This window comes from Chenopodium quinoa, unplaced genomic scaffold (assembly GCF_001683475.1).
Source record: "Chenopodium quinoa cultivar QQ74 unplaced genomic scaffold, ASM168347v1, whole genome shotgun sequence".
Taxonomy (NCBI): Eukaryota; Viridiplantae; Streptophyta; class Magnoliopsida; order Caryophyllales; family Amaranthaceae; genus Chenopodium; species Chenopodium quinoa.
The window spans coordinates 1232589-1250286 of record NW_018743575.1 but is presented as its reverse complement, the minus strand read 5'-3'; the positions used below and the strand labels follow the sequence as shown (position 1 = coordinate 1250286).

At 41.3% G+C, this 17698-nt stretch overlaps 1 protein-coding gene across 1 annotated transcript; it reads left to right on the top strand.

The window, feature by feature from the left end:
- The first annotated feature begins 333 nt into the window (after positions 1-333).
- Positions 334-1068, top strand: LOC110682647 (BCL2/adenovirus E1B 19 kDa protein-interacting protein 3-like). Its single transcript, XM_021858981.1, has one exon. It carries the CDS (start codon positions 334-336, stop codon positions 1066-1068), a length of 735 nt encoding a protein of 244 aa, XP_021714673.1.
- The last annotated feature ends 16630 nt before the right edge of the window (positions 1069-17698 follow it).

Here is a 17698-nt window from a genome sequence, read left to right as displayed (position 1 = left end):
AACCTTCTACAATGGTCTAACTCACGAGTTCCGTATCTACATTAATGCTGCGTCCGGGGGTTCTCTCTTGATAAAGAATCCAACTGATGCAAAGGAGTTAGTTGAGAAAATGGCGGCCAATGATAACTATCATCCAGGTGGCCAAAACAGTGTGAAAAAGGAGGTAAATTAGATGTTGATGCTTTAACTCTTTTGACTAGTTCTGTGCAGGCATTGACAAGCAAATTCGATAGGTTCCAAGCTTAAACATCCACTAGCTCACCTGAGATTTGTCAATTGTGTAATGTGGAAGGTCATATTGCACCCAATTGCCGCCCACAAAGTTTAAATGAGATGTCGATTGAGGAAGCTAATGCATTCTACACCTCTAACCCCAAAAGGCCATATGACCCCCATTCAAACACATACAATGAAGGTTGGAAGAATCACCCAAATTTTTCCTACAAGAATACCCAGGCTCAACAAAATCCACCTCCACCACCACCTCGAAACAACAACTACAATGCACCACCTGGTTTCCAACCAAGGCCACCTCCAGTCCAACAACCTATTCAACCACCTCCTCAAAAGTCCAACCTTGAACTAATGTTGGAAAACTTTATCACCACAACCAACAATTCCATCCAACATCAAAACAGTTCCATACAACAGCTACAAGCCCAGAGTAAGCTCATGGAAAATCAGATAAGCCAACTTGCTCACCAAGTTGGTCAATCCTTAAAGATACCGGGGACCTTTCCGGGTCAGACAGAGCAACCACAGAAAGGGCATTTGAATGTTGTTACTTTGAGAAGTGAAAAGCAATTGGAAGATCCTCCTATCAAGGAGCCATCAAAGGAGGTCGTTGAAGAAGTAGGTGAAGGTGAGAAGGAGATTCACAATGCTACGGTCGAGGATGAAGCAAAGGATGCAACTCCAAAGCCACTTGCTCCATATATGCCTAAAGTTCCTTTTCCTCAGAGGCTAGCCCAAGCTAAACTTAAGAAAAAGTACGGTAAATTTCTTGACATTCTTAAAAAGCTTCATATAAGTATTCTGTTTTTAGATGCTATATCCGAAACGCCTTAATATGCTAAATTTTTAAAGGATATGCTTTCTAACAAGAAAAATTTGGAAGAGAATGCTACAGTTGCTTTGAATGCAGAGTGCAGTGCTATTTTGCAGAACACTCTACCTAAGAAATTAGGTGATCCAGGCAGTTATTCAATTCCAGTGAAGCTTGGAGATATTGAAATCAACAGGGAACTATGCGATCTTGGTGCAAGTGTAAGTCTCATGCCGCTGTCCAGCTGTAAGAAGCTACAAATGGGTGAACTCAAACCCACACGCATTTCCTTGCAACTTGTAGACAGGTCAGTCAAATTTCCTTTGGGAGTGCTTGAGGATGTACCTCTTCGTGTAGGTAAATTTTTCATTCCTTGTGATTTTGTTGTGATGGAAATGGAGGAAGATGTGAATGTTCCAATTATACTTGGTAGACCTTTCTTAGCTACTGCAGATGCAATCATTAACATGAAGAAGGGTAAGATTACTTTTGAAGTAGGTGATGAAAAATTCGAATACTCACTTTTGAATGTTATGGATACTCCCTCTATGGGAGACACTGTTTGTCAGGTTGATGTCCTTGACGAGTTGCAGAGTGAGCAGCTTCCTTTGAGCAAACCAGATGACGCACTTGAACAAGTGCTAGTAGGAAAGGATGATGGTGAAGGAGATTGGGAAGCAAGAGAATATGCCAAGCTACTTGAAGAAGCAAAGGCCAACCCAATCGCTAATTCAATCAAAGAAACACTTAGTGCAATCAGTATTGGGGAGAGTACTAAGCCTCCCAAGGTAGAGTTGAAACCTCTCCCTTCTAATTTACAATATGCATATCTTGGTCCTAATAATTCATACCCTGTTATTGTTAATGCTGAACTCAAAGACACAGAATTGGAGCAATTGCTCAATGTTCTAAAAACATATAAAGGTGTAATTGGGTACACCATTGATGATATTAAGGGTATTAACCCTTCTTTTTGTATGCATAAATTATTCTTGAAAACGATCATGCCTCTTCTGTAGAACCTCAAAGAAGACTTAATCCAAATATGATGGAGGTAGTGAAAAAAGAGGTTCTAAAATTGCTTGCTGCAGGAATAATCTACCCTATCTCTGATAGTAAGTGGGTTAGCCCTGTACAAGTAGTACCAAAGAAGAGAGGTATGACCGTTGTCAAGAATGACAAGGGTGAGCCAGTGGCTACTAGGACTGTTACAGGGTGGCGAATGTGTATAGATTATAGGAAATTAAATAAGGCCACCCTTACGGATCATTTCCCCTTACCCTTTATTGATCAAATGCTTAAAAGGTTGGCAAAGCATTCCTTTTTCTGTTACTTGGATGGATATTTTGGTTTCTTCCAAATCCCCATCCGTCCTTGTGACCAGGAAAAGACTACTTTCACATGTCCATATGGCACTTTTGCATATCACAGGATGCCATTTGGATTATGTAATGCCCCTGCCAGTTTTCAAAGATGTATGATGGCAATTTTCTCAAGACTCATAGAAAATTCTATGGAAGTATTTATGGATGATTTCTCTGTCTATGGAACATCTTTTGATGTATGCCTTGAAAATTTGAAAAAAGTGCTCCAAAGATGTAAAGAAGTCAATCTGATTCTAAACTGGGAAAAATGCCATTTTATGGTGCAACAGGGAATTGTTTTAGGTCATGTTGTATCAAACAAGGTTATTCAAGTTGATAAGGCTAAGATAGAGGTATAGAGCGTTTACCCCCTCCGAACTCTGTTAAAGGAGTTCGAAGTTTCCTTGGTCATGCAGGTTTTTACCGTCGCTTTATTAAGGATTTTTCGAAAATCGCTCGACCCCTAACTGAGCTTTTAGCTAAGGATGTTCCTTTTGTTTTCTCTGATGCTTGTCTTGAGGCTTTCAACAGGTTGAAGGAAGCTTTGATCACTGCTCCTGTCATGCAACCCCCAGATTGGAGCCTGCCATTCGAAATCATGTGCGATGCTAGTGACTATGCAGTAGGAGCCGTCTTGGGGCAAAGGAAGGAGAAAAAGCTTCATGCCATTTATTATGCTAGCAAAACTCTTAGTTCTGCTCAAATGAATTATGCCACAACTGAAAAAGAGATGCTAGCTGTAATATATGCAATTGACAAATTTCATTCTTACTTGGTTGGCTCTAAGGTCATTATTCATACAAATCATGCAGCATTGAGGTACTTAATGACCAAAACCCATGCAAAGCCTAGGTTGGTTCGATGGATTCTTCAATTACAGGATTATGATATAGAGATCAAGGATACAAAAGGGACGGAGAATGTTGTTGCAGACCGTCTCTCCCGTCTTCTCCTTGACCCAGAGGATGGGGACGATACTCCTTTCGATGATTCTTTCCCTGTAGAGAATTTACTAGCTTTATTGCAAACTGAATCACCTTAGTATGCTGACTTGGCTAATTTCCTCTCTACAAGTACAATGCCTCATGGCTACTCCTCTCAACAAAGGAAGAAATTCCTTTCTAAGGCAAGGAGATATTTCTGGGATGATTCGTTATTGTACAAACAATGCGCAGATTCTATGATTCGAAGATGTATTCCAGAAATTGAGGTAAATTATATAATTTCTCATTGCCATGACTTACCTGTGGTGGACATGCAGGCCCTTCGATGACAATTGCAAAAATCTTGCAATGTGGATTTTATTGGCCTACAATGTTCAAGGATACATACGCCTATGTCAAGGCCTGTGATAGATGTCAACGGACTGGAACAATATCCAAGAGGAACGAGATGCCACTCAACAACATACTCACTACTAGAAAACAGGTGATTTACGACGGAAAAATTCCGTCGGAAACCCCCTGAATTCCGTCCGAAAAGGCCGTTTCCGGCGGAATTTCTGTCGGAACCGGTTGTCGGAAACCCTTTTGTCTGAAAAACGGCCTTTTCCGTCGGAAAACACTTTTTCGACGGAATTTCTTCGTGGGAAGAGGAATTCCGGTCACCGGAAAGTCCGTCGGAAAATTCCGATGGAATTCAAATCCGCCGGAAACTTTCGACTGAATTCAAATCCGCCAGAAACTTCCGACGGAAATTCCGTCAGAATCTGCAAAAAAAAAAAAAAAAAAAAAGCCCTGGCACCTCTGGCAGCACCTCCCACACCCACCTAACCCACGCATAACCACCCCTTTTATCCCAGACCACCCCAACCAACACGCAGCCCTACCCACCCCTGCCTGCCCAGAAAACCCCCACCCACACGCAGCCCCACCCACACGCAGCCCCACCCACCCCAGCCTTCCCAGAAAAAACCCCCACCCACACGCAGCCCCACCCACCCCCGCGTGCCCAGAAAAACCCCTACCCACACGCAGCCCCACCCACACCCAAAAACAAAAACCGCACAACCAAAAAAATAAAATCCAAACAAAAACCACAAAATCTAAACAAAATCGAAACCACAACCAAAAAAACAAAATCCATACAAAAACCACAAAATAAAAAAAAACAATTTATATATTACATTCTCCAAAAATCCGAAAAATTACAAACTAACATTACAAAATTTAAATAATTATATTACAATTTCATCAAAAAAATAATTATAATCATAAATTTGTGAAAAAAAACCTAGATCTACAAACTAACCAAAAAATAACCTAGATCTACAAACCTACACTTTCGGCCTTCTACGGTGCTTGACGGTGGACGACTGGTGGTTGAAAGTGTTGGTGAGCAGCGGCGGTTGTTGCGGTTGTTGATGTTGGGGATGTTTCTTTTTTTGAAGGCTTGTTGATGTTGATGTTGCAATAGAAGAAGGGGGAAAGAGAAATAGAAAGATGGTTTAGGTGAGAAAGATGGTGGTGGAGTGGTCGTGGCTGGTTGAGGTAAGAAAGAGATGAGAGGAGGGAGCTAGCTAGAAGTGAAACCCAGAAGAGAAGGAAGGGAAAGAGGAGAGGAGGGAGAAGTGAAACGCAGAAGAGAAGGGAAAAAGGAGAGGAGAGAGAAGGAGAAAAGTGGCGGAATGGAGGAGTGAGAAAATACGAATGAGATCCGGTTTTAAATGTAGGGTTTTTTCTTTTTTTTTTGTTATTTTTTAAACCTGAATTCCGACGGAAATTTCCGTCGGAATATAAATTTTCCGACGGAAAAATCCGTCGGAATTTTCCGACGGATTTTATTTCCGTAGGAAGTTTGATATTCCGATGGAAAAATCCGTCGGAATATTCCGACGGATTTTTTCCCGTAGGAAATTTAACATTCCGACGGAATAATCCGTCGGAAATTTCCTACAGAATTTCTACGGAATAATATTCCATCGGAAATTTCCTACGAAATTAATGTCCGTCGGAAACTGTCTGTTCGGAAATAGACCTATTTCTAGTAGTGTACTCGAGGTCGAGTTTTGACGTGTGGGGGATAGACTTCATGGGACCATTCCCTACCTCCTATGGAAATCGATATATTCTAGTGGTCGTTGACTACGTCTTAAAATGGGTTGAAGCAATTGCTACTCCAACCAACGATGCTCGTGTGGTAAGTAAGTTTTTCAAGAAAGTCATTTTCCCTTGTTTTGGTTTACCACGTGTGTTGATTAGTGACAGGGGAACACACTTCCTGGAGCATCGATTTGAAGCAATGTTGAAAAAATATGGAGTGCAACATAGGCTTGGAATTGTCTATCACCCTCAAACAAGTGGCCAAGTCGAGGTATCCAACCGAGAGATCAAGTCCATTATAGAGAAAACAGTTGCCAGAACAAGGAAAGATTGGTCCGCGAAGTTAGATGACGCATTATGGGCGTACCGAACGGCTTTCAAAACGCCAATTGGAACAACCCCATATAGACTTGTGTACGGGAAAGCATGCCACCTACCCGTTGAGCTAGAACATCGAGCATTTTGGGCCATCAAAAGCTTGAATTTCAATAGACTGTTACGACTCAATGAACTAGATGAGCTTCGTCTCAAAGCTTATGAAAGTTCAAAGCTATATAAAGAGAAAACAAAAAGGTGGCATGACAAAAACCTTGTGAGGAGAGAGTTCAAGGAAGGAGATCAAGTCCTTATTTTCAATTCTAGGTTGAGATTATTTCCAGGAAAGCTTCGGTCTAGGTGGTGGGTCCATTAAAGATCAAGAAGGTGTATCCCTATGGCACTGTCGAGTTAGAAAATGCAAGAGGAGAGCCCTTCAAGGTCAATGGGCAAAGAGTAAAGCATTACCGAGTTGGTAACCCCATCGACGAAGGAGTGGACATCACACTCTCTTCCCCAGCACCGAGCCAATGAGTATCATCACGGTCAAGCTAAAGACCTTATAAACAAGCGCTTTCGGGAGGCAACCCGCTTTTTCGTACTTTCTTTTCTTTTTCTTATTAGTTTTATTTCCTTTGTGTTTTTTATGTCGTTTTTGTGTTGGTTTTGCTGTTTTTTACAGAGAACGTCGATGCTTCGGAGAGCAAGGTATCAAGGGAACTTGTCAAAGTGAGAAAATGAAGAAGTCTGCTAGCTGCCCTATCTGACCGGGCATTATATGCCCGATCGGGCGCGAGAGCATGCGTGGGGTAAGAGAAGCTATAAACTTTGGCAAGGAAGGTTGATCTTCTACGCCCAATCAGACCGGGCAACATATGCCCGATCGGGCGCGAGAAGGTGCTTGATATTGGTTGCTGCGTAATCTGCCAAGGAACCTGGCCCTAACTGCCCGATCGGGCAAGAGGGGGTAAGATCTTTGGCATTCAAAAAAAAAAGAAAAAAAAGAAAAAAAAAAGAAGATAAATAGTGCCCGATCAGACCGGGCTGCACTAGCCCAATCGGGCGCGAACAACAAGCAAGATGAACAGCAAGAAGAGATCCCAGCCTCCCTCCGCCCGATCAGACCGGGCAAGTCCCGCCCGATCGGGTGCGATGGAAAATCTGCGTTTTTCAGCACTAACGAAACCCGATTTTCTTCTTCTTTTTTTTTCTCATTTTCTTATTCATCCTCATACATCTTCCACTCTTTCTCTCTCTAAAAACCCCCAAATTCTCTGACCCTAACTCTTTCAATCTCCATAAATCAATCAAATCTCCATCAAAACCTTAAATATCTTAATCCTCCATCCTCCTGATTCAATTCCTAACATCCACAACCATTTTTCACTACACGAATAGAGCAAATTGGCAACGGTTCAAACCCCCCCAAAGGCAACGGTTTTAAACCGTTGCGTATTAGAGGGTTGCCAAATCCAAAAATAATTGGCAACGGTTCAAAACCGTTGCCAACTCAAGCAATTGGCAACGGTTAACCGTTGCCAACTCAAGCAATTGGCAACGGTTAACCGTTGCCAACTCAACAAATTGGCAACGGTTAACCGTTGCCAATTGCTATGGCGCCTTTTTTTTTAATTAATTTTAATGCAGTTGGCACCGGTTAACCGGTGCCATTGACTTGTTTTTTTTTTTTTAACACTTCAAAATCAGCATAAACATACACCATAATCGTTATTCTCAAAAAAAAAAACACCAAAATCGTATCATCATTCAGCAGTAATCACTAATGAACAACAATGAACACCATAATATACATGAATTTATCATATTAAATAAATTGTTATTTTACAATTTATAAAAAAATTAAATAAATAAAAACGTAACAATGAACAACAAAACACCAAATCCTTGGATCTTGAATCCTTCGTCTATGAGCAATTGTTGTAGTTGTAATACTACCTGCATCAATTAAATTAAAACCCCAAAAATCAGAAAAAATTTAAAACCTAATAAACCCAGAAAAAACCAATAATCTAAAACCTAGTAAACCTAGAAAACCCAGAAAAAACCCAGAAAACCTAATAAACCCAGAAAACCCAGGTAAAATAATCTAAAACCTAATAAACCCAGAAAACCCAGAAAAAACAATCCGAACCCAAAAACCCAGAAAAAACCAAAGGAATTCGAACCCAAAAATTCAGAAAAAATCCGAACCCAGAAACCCAGAAATTTAAACAAAAAAAACCAAAAAAGTTCGAACCAATCAAGTTCGAAACCCAGAAAACAATCCGAACCCAAAAACCCAGAAAAAACCAAAGGAATTCGAACCCAAAAATTCGAAAAAAATCCGAACCCAGAAATTTAAACCCAAAAAACCCAAAAAATTCAAGAAACTAAGAAACCGAGAAAAAATCGAGAAAAAACAAAAAACAAAACCAGGTATTCGAACCTAGAAAAACCCCAAAAAAAACGAAAAAATTTCGAACCCAGAAATTAAAACACGGAAAAAAGCAAAAAAAATTCAAGAAAATACCTTGCTTGGTAGCTATAATTGAAGAAGAACGAAGGATTTGAGAGTTTAGAGAGATCTGAGGTGCATGCGGATGAGAGATGAGAGAGAACGAAGGAGCTGAGGGAAAGATCAGAAAATAAAAGGAGAGAGGGTTGATGAGAGAGAATGAATTTGAGAGAGAGATAGAGGGGCTGAGGGAAGGAGAAGCCCGATTTTTTTTTTTATAATATCCTTTTAATTTTATTTTTTTTTAAAAATAATCAGTTGGCAACGGTTAACCGTTGCCAACTCTAACCCTTTTATTTATTTATTTATTTTTTTAAAAAAAATTATCAACTGGCAACGGTTAACCGTTGCCAACTCTTGCCTATTTTTTTTTATATATAAAAAATAAACAGTTGGCAACGGTTAACCGTTGCCAACTCTAAAATTTTAATTGGCGCTCATTTTAGTTGGGAACGGTTTTCATGAACCGCTGCCATAGGGGGGGTGCCTATTTAGTTTTTTCTACTAGTGTTTCTTACCCCAATTTCCCTCCTTACAAACTTCAAAGTTAGAGAGAGAAACCTTCAACAACCATCAATGGCTTCAATTTCCACAAGGAAGAGGAATAGAGGGGCACAACAACAACCACACGGCATACCCGAACATCCGGTTCGTTCCCGAGTTCCCAAACCAAAAGGCAAGGTTGCTTGAGCTCCAATATCGGAAGGTAATTCCTACTCGGTTCATAGACCGAGCCCTTCTTGCTAGGCTAGAATTGATATTGAATGTCGAAATTTTTTTTCTAGACTTGGCATGACTCAACAATTTAATATGATACATTATACATTTGAGGACATTACTCTTGAATTCCTAAGTTCATTTGATGTTGTGAAGGGTAGAGACAGTTTGGTTACGCATGTTGTGTATAGATTAATGAATAAATCTCACCGTCTCACCTTGGATGGCTTTGGTAGGAATTTGGCCTCCCTTCTACGGGTTTAACTGTGCAACCCGTAAGTTTCACCTCGGGGGAGTTGTGGTTGGCGATGATGGGTGAGAACATAGAATCAATGCAACATGCCCGTGCCCAAAAAATTCATCAACCGGCCCTTAGGTTTTGGACTAGGTCATCGGGGTGGACTATTTTTGGTAGAATTGAGCCTAATAACATTCGGGCGGATGAGATTGCCATCCTAGGTAGCTACCTTAGGTTGGGAGACGAGGGAGAGGGGTTTAGAATGAATATAGCTCACTTATTTGCCCTCCATCTTAGGAAACAAGGGGCGACCTTCACCAATCTCAAACCAAATGGGGAACGCACCAACATCCCCATTGTCCTAGGTGGCTTAGTTACTCACCTAGCGGTTAAGGAGAGCTTTGTAGAAGCACAAAACCGACCTGTGCCGGGCCCCACCACCTTGGACCAGCACTATCTCACCACCACCGGCTGTTTGTCGGTGGAGTATGGCAGTTATAGCTGGCTACTAGACAGGAGCACTAGGCGGTCCATTACCTTACCCGCCCCCTAGCTTACTAGGATCCAGCCCTACCAGCCCTCTTACCTACTCGAGGCCCCTAACGGCCCATCTCCTCTTGCTGCACCTACTAGGACCTATCATAGGAGAGAGCAGGGCGGCGCATCCTCATCCTCCACCATTCCCCATATCCCTACTGACCGTGAGTCTATCATGGCCGGAATACAGGAGCTTAGGTTAGGCCAGCAGAACCTAGCCTCTCGTTCACACCCTAGAGACTGACCTACGTCAGTCTATGTATCCTGTATATGATTTCTTTTACAGGCAGGGTCATATCCGGAGGGATGCTCAGCACCCCTCGTGGTACACCTTCCCCGATATGACCGACATTGCATGTACTAGCGGGGCGGCTGGTGGTGTTGACGATGATGATGATGATGGTGACGATGGAGGCGATGATGATGATGATGGTACTGAGCTTGAGTTCGCGTGAGAACTCCGGTATTTCCTACTTCCCACTTGCTGCAATGAGGACATTGCCAAGTGTAGCTTGGGGGAAGCTTGTGCATAGTAGCTTAGGTATGTTCTCTGAGTTTTCATTGTTTTGGTTTGTTTGATTTTATTGCTTTTGGTGTGTTTTATTTGCTTTCATAGGATAGTTTTAATTGCTTTGATTAGTATGTCAAAAAAAAAAATTTAAAAAATTGAAAAAACACGAAAAATACGAGAATCATGATAATTAATGGCCATTGAACTACTTCCCTGTGCCCCTACCCTTAATGATAAAAAGGTTTTGATTCAATGTTGATTGAAAGGCTTGCATTGTAGACTAAAAGATCATGATTTGACCTTGAATTTGTTGATCCTTAACAGGAGTCAAAGCTATTTAACCATGTATGATTTAGGAGCTTGACTGTGTTAACCGTGAGGTTTGAGCCTTATATATTCATTCTTGTGTGTGTTTAGTTCCTGGTGTAGCATTGATCTTAGTTTTGACTTTAGACTCTCGGTAGTGTGTCGTAATGCATTGCACGTGCATGTTGAAATGACGAAGGCCATGTTCATTAGGTAGCCTTCAGACGAACTTAGAACATCTGTTCCCCTCTTGCTCACCCATGTTGCAGCTTGACTATATTTTTCATAAACTCCACAAAAATTACCCCTTGGCCCCAATTTAGTTACTTTTCGCGAGTCTAGCTTGGGGGAGCTATTTTATGCGGTATTTTTGTGTGATTTTGTTTCAAGTGGCAATTGATGTGAAACATTGAAAAAGAAAAAAAAAGAAAAAAAAAGAGTGAGAAAAGGAGGAAATTAGCATGGATGCTTGTTGAGAAATTTGATCAAAAAGAGAATCGAAGAGCAAAGAAAAAGAAAAAAAAAGCCAAGTTTGAAATCAAAAGAAATGAAGTGTCCTTGTTCTTGAAAAACATGAAGGAAACAATTGTTGGATTGAAATAAAATAAAAGAAGCTTGAAGTTGAGAATGTAGGTGAAAGAGATGATGGGTGTGTTTTTATTGCGGTTTGGGTATGTGTTTTGTTGGTTGAAATTGGTAAATCGAGGTGTGACTCATTGCATCTGATAGCTCCCCGGTTAGACTATTATAGCTCACATTCCCCAACTTATTCTCCTACCCATTCTTATTCCCGGCCTACGATACAAGCTTCAAAAGTCCTTCCGATCTTCGTGCATAGCGTTGTGTTCATATGACACGAGTCTTTGGTCAAAATGCTGGAGTATATGTTGCATTTTGAGTCGACATTGACTAGGTTGAGCGATATTATAACCCTCTAAACACGCGAGTGTTGTGAGATGGGGGGATTGCATTGTTGGTGGGGATGGTGAGAGATCGAGTTCATTCTTAGCTCGCCACATAAAAAGTGTGTTGAGTGACCACCGATGTGAGATACTCTAGTCATCGATTCTTGAAATATACATGGTTGGTCTCGTTTGACGATTGATTAGGTGGATTGACGGTTTGAGTAATTAGATTGGTTGGCTAGGATGCATGCTTGTTTGATTTCGATTTTGAATCCGTGTTTTGAATTTGCATTTTGGGGTGAAGTATGTTGTTTGGTTGTTGATTATTTTTTATTATCTTGCTTGAGGACAAGCAAGAGTTTAGCTTGGGGGAATTCGAAAGGAATGGTGTCCTTCCAACAAGTGTATTCTTCCGATAGAGGGTTCAGAATTATTACAGAGTTAATTCTTCAGTAAGATTTAGTGATCGGAATGTCTAAGTGGAGGCCGCTTCCGATTAGTAATATCAAGGTACAATTGGTATTACAGCTTAATCTTAACTGAACCCTTCAGGTCGAACCCAATCGAATCACCAATCCGAGACGACGAATTAATCCGAAAGGATTTAATGAGTCGACAGAGTTTTACGAATACAGACGTCGGATATCGAGTCTAGGGCGTCGAGACCGAGCGTCGCAAAATCATAAAGCGACAAGTATGAACATAGCCCTAGCACCACACTGGCCTAGCCATGTGGATGCTAGGCTAGTTCGAGCTAGTAAGCACCTTGCATGGCTAGGCGCAAGCCTAAGCACACTAGGTGTGCTAGGCGCACCATCGCAGCCCTAGCATCATGCCTAGGCGCTATCGCAGCCCTAACATGATGCCTAGGCACTATCGCTGACCATCGCAAGCACTAGGCGCACCATACCAGCCCATCGCACCATCGCAGTACAAGCACAGCACCATCGCATGGCTAGGCCAGTGCGTGTGCTTGTGCCTTAGCCTATCGCATCATCACAGCAAGCATGCCTGCGCACATATGTGCCTTCGCATGTCACTGCATCGCAGCATGCGTGCCTGGGTGCTAGGCACCATCGCAGGCCCCTCACACAAGCACAGCACCATGGCAGGCCTTGTGTGCGTGAGCGTGTGCGTGGAAGGCATCGCAGCAGCAGCAACATGCGAGTGTATGCGAGGCTGGTGCGTGGTGCAAGGCTGGTGCGTGGTGCGAGGGTGGTGCGTGTGGCTGGCGAGGCAAGGGGCTAGCATGCGTGGCTCGCTAGCAGCACGCATGCTAGCTATGCGAGCATGTGCGAGATGGGGTAGGCAGCAGCACCACGCATGCATGTGCGTGTGTGTGCGATAGCAAGGCAGCAACGCCCAGCACAAGGCGTGGCTCGCTAGCAGCACGCAAGTGCTGGGCTAGGTGATGCGTGTTGTGCGTGCCAGCTAAGCATGCTAGGGTGGATGTGCTTGCTGGCCAGCAAGGGAAGCAGCCAGCTCACCCAAGTGCATTGTGGCGGTTTTGTGAGGGGTGGGGACCAAGGCGTGGGCAAAGCCTTGGGGAGCAAGGCAATGGTCCCCCCCCCACCTCTTTATGGTCCTCACCTAACACTCTCTTTCCCTTTGACACTTGTTGCATTGTGATTGAATTAATTATTAATTTATTTTGGAAATAAATTAATTATCTAAATTATTGATTCTCCCACATTGGTTGGGAAATGAAGTTCAAGGGTGCATTTCCCTATAAATACCAAAGGCATGGTATTGGGAAATACACAACCTTGAGTGGAATTAAAAAGGCAACTTTTGTAATTAGAGTAAACCTTTGATTCGTAAAACTCATAGTTTTGTTTGTCCGGGTCTTGACTAACCTTCAAGACTTGGGACGCTCGGGTCGGGTCGAGGGTACGATCCGTCGGAGATCTCGTAGTTTCGGGATTTTGAAGTAAGAGCTCTTCGGGAGCGAAGCACGCAACAAAGGTATAATTCTTGTTCTTGGTCTTGCTTGATTAAGTTTATTATGCTTGTTAATTGCTTTAATTAAGGGGCGGGTCTTGGGGGGTTTCCTTCCGCGTAGTGTCGGGTCACTATGAAACCCTACAGCGGTATCGGAGCCATGCTCCTTTTAATTTTTGCAATTACTTATTAATTAAGGTTTTTTAAAGGAGTTTATTTTTCTGGTTCATGTTCTTCTAATTAGATTAGAAGCTCGTTTTAATTATTTTAAAACTCGGTTTTATTCTCGATTTGGCTGTCGAACCCAGATTTTGGCTCAAAAATAGTGATTTTTGGGTGGAATCGACATTCTGGAATAGATTCAACCCTCTGTTCAAAAGCCAAATTCGAACCAGAAACCCATTTTTTCTGGGGTTTTTCAACGAAAAATTTAATTCTTTTAAGCCTTGATTAATGCAAGCATTACAAGGTTAGATTAAATGCACATTTGCATCACTAATCTACTGGTTTTAAAAATATCCTTAAGCATAATAATGGAGTTTTTATTAGTGCTTAAGTTGATATACCTTTTTCACATAAACTTGTTTTTCACAAATTTTGCAAATAAATTGCATAAAAATGTGAAAGCTTGTTGTGAACTTGTAATTTAGAGTTCCCATAATGTTAAAGTTCTAATCTTTAAAGGTTTAAATGATTATTGGAACCCTAACCCTAAATTCCATATCGAACAAAGTTTGGATTTTTCATGTTTGGTTGATTAAAATCCATCAAGTTCAAATACTTGTGCGTAAAATTTGATTAATCTTCATATTGGAAGATGTAATCTTGGTATTTTACACAAGTATGAAAGTTGGAAAAAAATTTCATTAGATGATTAGTTTATTTTTCAAATTCCCATTTGTCAAATCCATTACTAATTTGCATATTGGCAAGATTAATTATGGACATAGCTCATTTTATTTTAAGCATAAAGAAAGACCTAATTTTGTTCAAAATAAAATCTTTTTGGATAATTTAGGCTTATGCACCAATAAAAATAAATTTATTTAAGTCTTATTTTATTTTATTTTATTTTTTCCTCAAATTAATTCTAAAATGTAATTTAGAATTAATTTTGTCACACACAAATAGGAATTAAATTCCGAGAAATGGCACGCAAATCAAGGCAAAAACACCCAAGCGCCACCAAGGCTAGCCGGGCTGCCTAGCAGGCCACATGTGGCTGCCTATGGTGCACACAGGGGTGTGCCATGGTGATGTTGTGCAATGCTGTGTGGCGGGGAGGCTTGGGGCTGATGTGCGTGGAGTAGTGGCAAGGGGCTGGCTTGCGAGGGGATGTTGTTGGGCAGCATGGCAGCAAGCACCAGCCCAGCGCACCACTTGCTGCCAGGCGCCAGCTTGCTAGCCAGCATGCATAGCATGCCTGGCAGGCTGCTGGTGCTAGCAGCGTGGCTTGCTGTGCTGGGCGCAGCATGCTAGCATCACGCACCACAACACAAGGCATATGCTGCCTAGCAGCCATGGTGCGCACCCACCAAGCACTTGTGTGAGATTTTTTGCTTGATTTTGAGCTATACAATTTTGCGAAAATTTTGCCGTTTTTTTAATTATTTATGTAATTATTTTAACGAGGTTAGACCTCGGTTTTTCCGGCTTTTGCAAAAGTTTAGATTTTGACAAATTATGGGTTATGCCGATTTAATTAATCGGATTAATTAAGTATGGATGCGGAATTCAGTGGGAGCTTAATTAATTACGTGAGCTTTTTGCTTTTAGAAATAATGGATTAAACAATTTTGACTAGTTTTAATTAGGCGCGTTAATCAGATTAACCACCTAAGTTAGTTACTAGTTTTGTGTGTTTAATTATGTATTTCGTAAAATTGCATGGGCCATTCACAAAAAGTGAATGGGTGAATGGAAGATTGTTTTCAAAACAGGTTATTGAAAATGGCAACTAGTGGGGCCCGACTAGGATAGAAAATACGGACTGCGTTCCGTTATGTATTTTTGTAAATCTAAATACGGTCTGCGAACCGTTAAGTATTTTTTTGTACTATTAGATTAATCTTAGTCGTTCTAGCTAGTTTATTTTATTTTGGCCAAGATGTCTCAAGACGGCATTTCGATGAAGACGAGCCAAGATGAAGACCCATGGAAATTAAAGATTTCAAGGGGTCATGCTAGTTGCCAAGTGCATCTAGATTTATATATGTTGCGACGATTAGTTAAGTTCACTTAAATCAACCAACATAGAAACCCTAGGTCCCTTAATAATATTGAGCTAAAAATTTGTCGTTCCAAGAACAACACTTACCGAACTAATGCGCGTACGTGATGGACTACGCCAAAGCGAGCCATCACTACTTCCCTAGGAACGTAAGGTATACTAGGTATACGAGTTGTCTTGGTTAAGCTCGACGATATCAGTAAGGAGTCCTTAGATGTCGTGGCAAAAGAGATAAAATGTCAAGGATGCATTAGATGCGACATTTTATCAAACCGAGAGTAGCTTGGAGCTATTAGCAATTGGATTGCTTACCTTAAGATATTTAATGATTAAGACAAGCCAAAGAATGCTTAACCATATCTTGATCTTTGGGATCTCGGAATCATTTTATTCTCGCCTAAAAGGGACAATTTTATAAATGCGTGGATAAAATGTTCAATAAGATTGAAAATATGCATGAACGTTTTTAAATTTCAACTTATTGATTTATGAATGGTTTTTCACTTCAAATTATTTCAATTGTAGAACCATGTCTGCAAGTAACTCAAACAACAACCAATTCTCTTTACGCTCAATTCTCGACAAGGAGAAGTTGAGCGGGCCAAACTTTCTTGATTGGCAAAGAAATCTGCGCATTGTACTAATGCAAGAGCAAAAGGAATACGTCCTTGATAAGGAAATGCCCGACGCTCCCAATGAGGAGGTCACTCAGGCTGCCCTTAAGCGATGGCAAAGTGCTAATCGGGATGTCAAATGCATCATGTTGGCCACTATGTCTCCGGACCTTCAAAAGACTTTCTTTGAAAAGGAGACGGCTTTTGAGATCATTTTTGAGCTTCAGAATATGTTTTAAGAGCAGGCCCGAACAGAAAGGTTCGAAACCTACAGGCAGATCCTTGAGAGGAAGCTCAAGAAAGGAGAGCCAGTCAGCGATTAATTTGAGAACATGGAAAGGCTTGATGCTGGGTATTCAACCGAGATGGCAATTGACATCATTCTCCACTCGCTTCACAAAGGCTATGATCAGTTCAAAATAAACTATAATATGCATAGTATGGAGAAAACCCTTACTGAGCTTCATGGTATGTTGAACCAAGCCGAGCAAACCCTCAAGGATGAGGGCAAGCATGACATGCTCATGGTGAAGAAGGGCAAGCCATTCAAACGTCCGGGCAAAAAGAAGAGCTTTAAAGGGAAAAAGAAGAAGTTCCCGCCTAAGTCAAAATCTGCCAAGGGCAGCAAGGACAAAAAGGCAGCCTCTTCTAAATCTGATTCCGAATGTTTCTACTGCAAGAAGAAGGGAAATCGGAAACGGGACTGCCTCAAATTCAAGGAAGATAAGAAGAACGGCAACGTTGCTTCTTCATCAGGTATTTTCGTTAGACTTAAACTTCGCTAGCAAAACATCGTGGGTATTAGATACTGGATGTTGCTCACACCTTTGTTCCAATGCTCAGGGACTAAGGATAAATAGGAGGCTAGAGAAGGGAAAGGTCGAGCTTCGGGTCGGCAATGGAGCAAGGATGTCTGCCGTCTCCGTTGGAACTCTTAGTTTGTCTTTGCCCTCAAGGCTTATTCTAGAACTTGAAAACTGCTATCATGTTCCAAGAGTGACCAAAAACATTATTTCAATATCGGCGTTGGACGCCAAAGGATTCGAATTTTGAATCAAAAACAATAGTTGTTTTATTTTGATAATGTTTTATATGGTAAGGCACATTCAAAAAATGGTCTTTATGTGCTTTCACTAGACAAACAGGTTTATAACATTGATAATACTGCCAAAAGGCTAAGACCATCGAGTCGAATCAGACCTACTTGTGGCATTGTCGTCTTGGCCATATTAACATCAAACGCATCAAGAAAGTTCTTCAAGAAGGTATTCTTGACTCATTCGACTTAGAGTCGTTTGAAAATTGCGAAGGATGCCTATTAGGCAAGATGATAAAACAGCCATTCTCCAAGTTAGGAGAAAGGGCAAGTGACTTATTAGGTCTAATACACACGGATGTATGTGGACCAATGAGTACACC

Bases quoted from the DNA above. Each gene is read 5' to 3' on its own strand.
- LOC110682647 (XM_021858981.1), top strand. From the start codon at position 334: ATGTCGATTGAGGAAGCTAATGCATTCTACACCTCTAACCCCAAAAGG.